The sequence below is a fragment of the Bos indicus genome, chromosome 10, assembly GCF_029378745.1.
Source record: "Bos indicus isolate NIAB-ARS_2022 breed Sahiwal x Tharparkar chromosome 10, NIAB-ARS_B.indTharparkar_mat_pri_1.0, whole genome shotgun sequence".
Lineage (NCBI taxonomy): Eukaryota > Metazoa > Chordata > Mammalia > Artiodactyla > Bovidae > Bos > Bos indicus.
In genome coordinates this window covers 30,205,812-30,213,682 of record NC_091769.1, presented here as the reverse complement: position 1 = coordinate 30,213,682, position 7,871 = coordinate 30,205,812, and the positions used below count along the sequence as shown (strand labels likewise).

The 7,871-nt window shown below is 47.7% G+C and overlaps 1 protein-coding gene across 1 annotated transcript; it reads left to right on the top strand.

Annotated features, from left to right (window-relative positions):
• Positions 1 to 444: 444 nt before the first annotated feature.
• On the top strand, positions 445 to 5,813 carry ACTC1 (actin alpha cardiac muscle 1). The gene is made up of 7 exons (XM_019968472.2): positions 445 to 583; positions 1,171 to 1,321; positions 2,452 to 2,776; positions 3,490 to 3,651; positions 3,780 to 3,971; positions 4,753 to 4,934; positions 5,483 to 5,813. Exons 2-7 carry the CDS (start codon positions 1,193 to 1,195, stop codon positions 5,624 to 5,626), a joined length of 1,134 nt encoding a protein of 377 aa, XP_019824031.1. The 5' UTR covers positions 445 to 583; positions 1,171 to 1,192; the 3' UTR covers positions 5,627 to 5,813.
• The last annotated feature ends 2,058 nt before the right edge of the window (positions 5,814 to 7,871 follow it).

Here is a 7,871-nt window from a genome sequence, read left to right as displayed (position 1 = left end):
GTTAGGGCCCATGAGGATTCCCAGGGCTCTGCTCCTCCAGCTCCCAGAGCAGGAGGATGACAAGCTGCCGTCACTCCCCGGCTGCCTTGGCCCAGCTGTCAGGACCCCTCAGCAGAGGGCAGGGCGCCAAGCCTTCCCACTTGTATGTGGCTTATTGTCTCTTAGGCTGGCGGGGCTGCGGAGGAACAAGTCCGACGCACACCCAGGGAGCACCCCCACCCAGGAAGGGGGTGGGGGTGGGTTGGCGTCACTCAGTCTTCCCCTGCCCCCTACCCTTCACGGTCTGCCCCTCCCTAGCTCCCTATTTGGCCATCCCCCTGGTTGCCCCCTCCCCTTCCTTACATGGTCTGGGGGCCCCCTGGCTGATACTCTCCCCTGCCCTTGGCTCCATGAATGGCCTCGGCGCTCCTCAGTGGTGCGAAGGCGACCAAATAAGGCAAGGTGGCCGACCGGGCCCCCCACCCCTGCCCCCGATCTCTCCAACTGACCCCGTCCATCAGCGCGCTATAAAGCCGCGCGCCGCGCGCGGGGCACCAGCGCCTGCAGCCGTCTGAGCAACCGAGCAGATCCCGCCCCGCGGACCGTGAGTCAGCGCCGCCCGCTTCCGCGCCTCCCTCCGCCCCGCGCCCTGAGCCAGTGCCCCGCGCTCCCGCCGCTCCATCACTTTTCTTCTTTTAAGACCAAACTTTCCATTTGGTTCTAACTTCTTTTGTCCTGGGTCTCGATCTTCACAGGAGAGGGGCTCCCAGGAGAGGGGCTCGCAGAGGGGGAGCCTTGCGCCCCACTGGGGGTCCCTGTTGTCTTGTGCTTTTCTCTCCCCCTGGGGCTGGAGCATGGATGGGAGTGTGGATGGAGCCGTAGTGGGTTCCCAGTTTGTGAAAAGGCGAAAGTGTGAAGGGCTGGGGAGGACCTTCTAAGGGATGGCTGTCCCTCTTGCCCTGGGGCAGAGGGTGAGCCTGCTGGCCGGGGAGCCTGTCCGGGTCCTCACCCCCTGCTCCGCAGCTTCTTCTCACTCTTTTTCTGCCCCAGGGGAAGGGAGACCGCAGGCGTCCCCCGCCCCCGACTCCCGCCCGCGGAACCCCCTCTGCTCTGTCCCCTCCTCCGGGGGAGAGGACCAGGCCAGCTCCGCAGGCACTGAACTTGGGCCGCCTTGCTCTGCTCCACCTGCAGACCCCGCTGAAGCTGTGCCAAGATGTGCGACGATGAGGAGACCACCGCCCTGGTGTGCGACAACGGTTCCGGGCTGGTGAAGGCCGGCTTCGCGGGCGACGACGCGCCCCGCGCCGTCTTCCCTTCCATCGTGGGCCGCCCGCGCCACCAGGTAAACCTCACCCCGCTTCGTAGTCCCCAGCCCCATTGCACACCCCTCTCCTGCCACCTCTTCAGCCCAGCAACCGAGGAAATGACTCACTTGACCCTCCTGTTTCGTGAACTTTTTAGGTCAGATAGAAAAAGATGAATTAGCTTCAAATCCGAGCTGACAAGTAACAACTTACAGCCGCCAACAGACCAGGAAATGTGCATTCCACACCCCACCCCAGTCCACTTCAGGGACACAGCTCGCCAAGGGTCCAACTCCCTGGTGTGAAAAGGCAGCAGCTTCTCTCAGTCCTCTCTTCCTCTTATACATTTCACCTTACTCCTTGGCCTTTTTTTTTCAGTCCTGTTCAAAACTCATAATAATACAACTTCTCCCAGCCAACCAGGGGCCAAGCCACATTGCTCCCTCTTGTTCACAGCCAGTTTTTAGGGCTCCCAAAAGATGCAATCTATCTGCTTCCTGGCCATTGCATTTTTAGAAGCCAGGCGTGACAGAGGCAGTAAGTGCGTAGTGATAGTGACATACCACCTTGTTTATTAAAAGAGACACGATGCTCTCTGGCTGTGCCATAATGCCTGGCCAGACAGACTGCCAGGGAGGAGAGGGTATTCCTCAGTGTGGGTGACCATGGGTACTCCAGGACACTCTGGATTTCACTCAGGCTGGATTTCACAGACACAACGATAATGGCATATCTGTCCTTCTTTTTAGGTTCACTTGATGAATGTCAAAATCTTTTCTGAGGAGACACACAATGTGTCATTAATACAGTCATTCCACAATGTAGTCATTTATATTCCAGTTGACATAGGTGATAAGCTTAATAATTTAATGAAGACATTATGGCAATTTAAAAATGAGATGAAGCTCAGCTTCTTCAGTGAAATAGCTTCATTCCTCCTCACCCCCAGTTATATTCTAAACAATAGAATTATGCCTCCTGAGGGTGGGGTGGAGAAAGGTGCAGAACTGATTTTAAATGATATTTCTGAATTGGGGTAAACTATTGTTTATTATTTCTGGTATTCATAAGATGCCCCTTGATTTGGGCAGTTAGACAAATTAATTAGGCATTGAATACATTCCTGACATGGAGGAAGCTTGATTTTCTAATCTCTTTCTTCTTGTAGGGAGTCATGGTGGGTATGGGTCAGAAGGATTCCTATGTAGGTGATGAAGCCCAGAGCAAGCGAGGTATCCTGACTCTCAAGTACCCCATTGAACATGGCATCATCACCAACTGGGATGACATGGAGAAGATCTGGCACCATACCTTCTACAATGAGCTCCGTGTAGCCCCAGAGGAGCACCCCACTCTGCTTACCGAGGCTCCACTGAACCCCAAGGCCAACCGTGAGAAGATGACTCAGATCATGTTTGAGACCTTCAATGTCCCCGCCATGTATGTGGCCATCCAGGCAGTGCTGTCCCTGTATGCTTCTGGTCGTACCACAGGTGTGTTTGGATTGTAAGGTGTGCAATCATGAGATAGTCTGTCTTAATTATACTCCCAGGTCACTGACCTTGCTGTGAATCAGTTTCCCCAATGAAAAAAGAATGATCTCTTTCCTCACACTCTCTGGGAAGGTGTCTGTGCCAAGAGAGAGAGGTAGCAATAGTACCCTGAGCACGCTTATTTCTAAGAGCGGAAAGAATATGGAGTTAGAGCCTTGCCTTGCCTAAAATATGTGATGTCAGATATTGAGGCTCTGCACAAACTAGTAGCCTGGAATGTAGCAATTGGTGTGTGTTCACATTATCGCAGCCCCTGGGCAAACATCTCCAGTAGAGACGAACCCAGAGAGAACCTACATTCCCTACAAGGTCTGAGTCAAAAAAGAGAAATGTGTAAATTAGATGTGAGGAAAAACAAAAAAACACACCTGGAGGCTTGCATAATATGCTAATGACTGGTAAGAGGGATGGTCATTTGAAAGTCTCCTGGGGAAATTCTTCTACCACAATATTTAAAAGGATGAGCTGTCGCTGGCTTTAGGCTTAGCATTCATTATGCTCATTTTTATTCTTCACGTCTAAGGGATCTAATTTTATCTGGATCTTTGCCCAGTGCTAGTATCTCTTAGCCAAGAGTGAAAGTAGGCTTTGACATGGCGAAAGCAGTGGTGTCCTCAGAGATTTACCTTGTTTTTGCCTACTTCCTCTGACAGGCATTGTTCTGGACTCTGGGGATGGTGTGACCCACAACGTCCCCATTTATGAGGGCTATGCCTTGCCCCACGCCATCATGCGTCTGGATCTAGCTGGTCGGGATCTCACAGATTACCTCATGAAGATCCTCACTGAGCGTGGCTACTCCTTTGTCACCACCGGTGAGTCTGTGTGTGTTTCATCTGCCACAGTAAGTGTCTGGTTTTCTCCTCCACCAGTGACCCCACCTACCTCTCCAAAGCTGATGTCATTCTTCAGAGCTTACCTGTGACCCCCTTTATTTCTGCAGCTGAACGTGAGATTGTTCGTGACATTAAAGAGAAGCTGTGCTATGTTGCTCTGGATTTTGAGAATGAAATGGCTACAGCTGCTTCTTCCTCCTCCCTGGAGAAGAGCTATGAACTGCCTGATGGCCAAGTCATCACTATTGGCAATGAGCGCTTCCGCTGCCCTGAGACGCTCTTCCAGCCCTCCTTCATTGGTGAGTTGGATGGTCTGGTGCAGAAACGCAGCTTGGGGCTTCCAGAGAAAAATCTATTATAATCAACAATGATTAAGGGGCCCTTGTGTTGAAAGTAGTCATAGCTTGGAGACCCGCACAGTTCAGCCTCAGGTCCTGATGGCTTTTGCAGGGATGGCCATTCCTCCTCTGCAGCAATGATATGATAAAGGATGACACACCGGCTTCATCTTGAAACAAGGAATGAGATAGAGTAGTAACGGAATAATCCATATCTGCAAGGAAGAGATGATGACTCAAGAGTGCTGACTTATTCTGGTAGATTCCATCACCAAGTAGTTAGACCTTACTTCTGAGTCACTCATTACTAAGTGTGATAACAATCCTACTTATAGTAATAACTGGACACTCACGTGTCACTGAACATCTTTCCTAAGCAGGGATTTCCAAGAGGAAGCTTGCCAGTATCTTATTTTAGTCCATAAATAAGAATGGCATTCATTTCACATGAATGTGTGTCTCATGCTTTTCTATTACATCTCCATAGGTCTGATGGGTACAGTGCGTGTTCCCTCCAAACAGGTGCTAAAAGCAGTTGTTTGTGTCTTGGCAGTCTGTTGTAGATTACTCTCAGCACTTTTAAGACATCTGTTCCACAAAACTCTGCAGTGTATCTTATAGAGGAACATATGTTTCAGAGACAAATGGTGACAGTTTACCAACACAGAGAAGTCTTGTTCTCTTCCCTCCACCCTGGCCCCATGGCCTGAATGCACTGTGACTTTTTTAAACTTGCTCATAGGTATGGAATCTGCCGGCATCCATGAAACGACTTACAACAGCATCATGAAATGTGACATTGATATTCGCAAGGACCTGTATGCCAACAATGTCTTATCCGGAGGTACCACCATGTACCCTGGTATTGCTGATCGCATGCAAAAGGAAATCACTGCCCTGGCTCCCAGCACCATGAAAATTAAGGTAAAGAACTTCTGTGGTGGGGTAGGGGGAACCAAGGCAGGTCTCCATATACCAAGCAGAATTCCTAACTCCTTTCCCCTCACACAAATAGCTTCCTGTTCTCACAGAAACCTTTTGCTTTTATAGCACCTTTTCTGACTTTTCTGGCACTTTTCCCAAGATAGGAGATTTTAAAACACTTTGAAGCAGTGGATAAAAATAAATCTTTGAGGAAAAAAAAATCTAAATCTTTGAACACATTTTAAAAGACCCCAACTTTCAAACTAGGCTTCACCATGCCTATAGCTTATTGCCACATATTCTCTGGTTCAGAGAAGTGGGGAACTTCTATTTTACAGAGTCTTTGATCATGGAATTGATGAAATAGAGAAAAATGCATTCATCGTGAGTCAACCATATTCATTTGTAGGATTACTGAGCTTATTCATTTGTATCACATTACAGCAACTTGATCACCAGTGTATTTTCCGTGAATCTCCCCACCATGTTGCTTTCTCTGTTGCTTGGAACCTCAGAGTTCACTGGCAGTTTTCGCTTTCCTTCTGCAGATTATTGCTCCCCCTGAGCGTAAGTACTCTGTCTGGATTGGGGGCTCCATCCTGGCCTCCCTGTCCACCTTCCAGCAGATGTGGATCAGCAAGCAAGAGTATGATGAGGCAGGCCCCTCCATCGTCCACCGCAAGTGCTTCTAAGGTGCCTTCTCTCTTAGTCTACATTACATTCAGGATGATGGTATGATGCTTTTTGGAGTCTTCTGAACCACCCTCCCTCATCTCTCATCAATCATTGTACAGTTTGTTTACACACGTGCAATTTATTTGTGCTTCTAATATTTATTGCTTTATAAATAAACCAGATCAGGACTTGCAACCTACAAAAGCAAGCATTTCTTATTTCTGTTTGGGGTTTGGGGAAGGGGTGGGATGGGGCCAATGTTTGCTTGCTCAGTCTGTGAGCTCATATACTGATGGCCTTGATACCATGAGCTTTGTAATATCACAGCACCACATAAGTTCATCAGTGTGACTTTTAGCTGGGAGCTACAATATTAAATTTTGATTTTACCCTTTGGGAAATGAGAAAGTCAAAGGTTATTTTAAATAGATTAGTATAAATTCTCAATTCACAGTCTTTTCCATTGTCTTCCTGAGGGCCAGGCATGTTAACAGTGAAACACTGAGGCCAGCTGACAGAAAAGCCCAGCCATACCCCATTCCAAATACTCCCTAAGCAAATCAAGACCACTGTGAACGTTCAAAACAAACGTGAGGATGGGGAATTCTCTGGAGGTCCAGCTGTTAGGACTCCGAGCTTTTACTGCTGTGGGAGCAGATTCAGCCCCTGGAACTAAGATCACACAAGCCACATGGTGTGGCCAAAAACAAACACCGAAAGAAATGTGAGGAAACGGGCACCAGATACCTCCGCCTAGTCAGTGACCGACTTGTGGGAAAGACATCTTCAGGCTCTTCAGTTCTCTGAAATCTTGGGATCTTGAGTTGAGTAGAGTGAAGGCTCTAAAGTCCTGAGGGGTTAAGGGGGCAGAAACGCACAATATTGCCTTCACTCTGTGCTGTACTCTTTGCAAAGGACGTTGGGGATAGCACCTCTATCATACTCTGTCTTTGAGGGGTTCACATACACACTACTCAGAAGCTCCCAGTGTATGTGGTTTGGGAGGTTTCAAGGAAATGGACATATGAGTATGGGTCTTGAAGGGTGGTTAAGAATTAAAGAGGTGGGAAAAGGAGGGAGAAAATCTCAGCAGGAGACAAGGCAGACACCATCACACAAAGTACAAGGCAGGCTGGTGGGAACTGATGAATTTTAGGCCATCAATTTGGAAAGGTAGATTTCAACCTGATTGCAGAGCTTTAAAAATTTTCACCTTCAATTTAATTGTTGATGAACTGTTAGACCATTTGTATGGGTATGTGTGTGTTTCCACTCAGTCGTGTCCGACTCTTTGCAACCCATGGACTGTAGCCCACCAGGCTCCTCTGTCCATGGAATTTTCCAGGCAAGAATACTGGATTGGGTTGCCATGCCCTTCTCCAAAGGATCTTCCCAACCCAGGAATTGAACCCAAGTCTTTTACATCTCCTGCATTGGCAGGCAGATTATTTACCACTAGTGCTACCTGGGAAGCCATGTAAGACCAATTGAATGAAGTTAATTAAACTTTTATCTATTGATGAGAGAATTAAAACACAGATTAAGCAATGGGTACAATGTTATATGGGCTTCCAGGTGGTGCTAGTGGTAAAGAACCACCTGCCCAGGCAATAAGAGACACAGGTTCGATCTCTGGGTCGGAAAGACCCCCTAGAGTGGGAGATGGCAGCTTGCTTACTTACTTCTTGCCTGGAGAATCCCATGGACAGAGAAGCCTGGTGACTTATAGTCCATGGTTTGCAAAGAGTCGGACAAAACTGAGTGCACATGCCCACACAAACACACACACACACACACACACACACACGATGTTATATAGCTTCTTTGTGGAATACCCAAGTCAGGAACCCAGATTTTTTGGCATCTAATCTAATGATTCTTCTACAACAATCTTTTCTAACTTAGTCATAATTTATCAAAAGTAACCACATTCTATCACACACCCTTTTGAGAGTCTGGGTTCAAAATTCAGAGTATTTATAGCTCATCAGACAATCTTAATAAGTTCCCAATGTCATTATCATTCAAGGTAGTAATTATGTCTTTATGTTCATTCACTTATAAAAACATCTCTTGATCCTTGATTCTGGGCCAGGCACAGTAGTAGGTGTGGGGGACACAAAGATGGAACAGAGCACATTGGCTGTGCTTAGAGCTCCATATTTAGCACAGCTAAATGGAAGTCTTTCTTTGCATTAAGAGTTAGAGAATAAATAATTAGTGACATTTACATAAGATACAATAAACTTTACTGTAGATTTT

Coding starts and splice junctions, on each gene's coding strand:
- ACTC1 (XM_019968472.2), top strand. CDS start 1,193: ATGTGCGACGATGAGGAGACCACCGCCCTGGTGTGCGACAACGGTTCC. Junction 1,322..2,451: donor TGGGCCGCCCGCGCCACCAG/GTAAACCTCACC, acceptor TTCTTCTTGTAG/GGAGTCATGGTGGGTATGGG. Junction 3,652..3,779: donor CTACTCCTTTGTCACCACCG/GTGAGTCTGTGT, acceptor TTATTTCTGCAG/CTGAACGTGAGATTGTTCGT.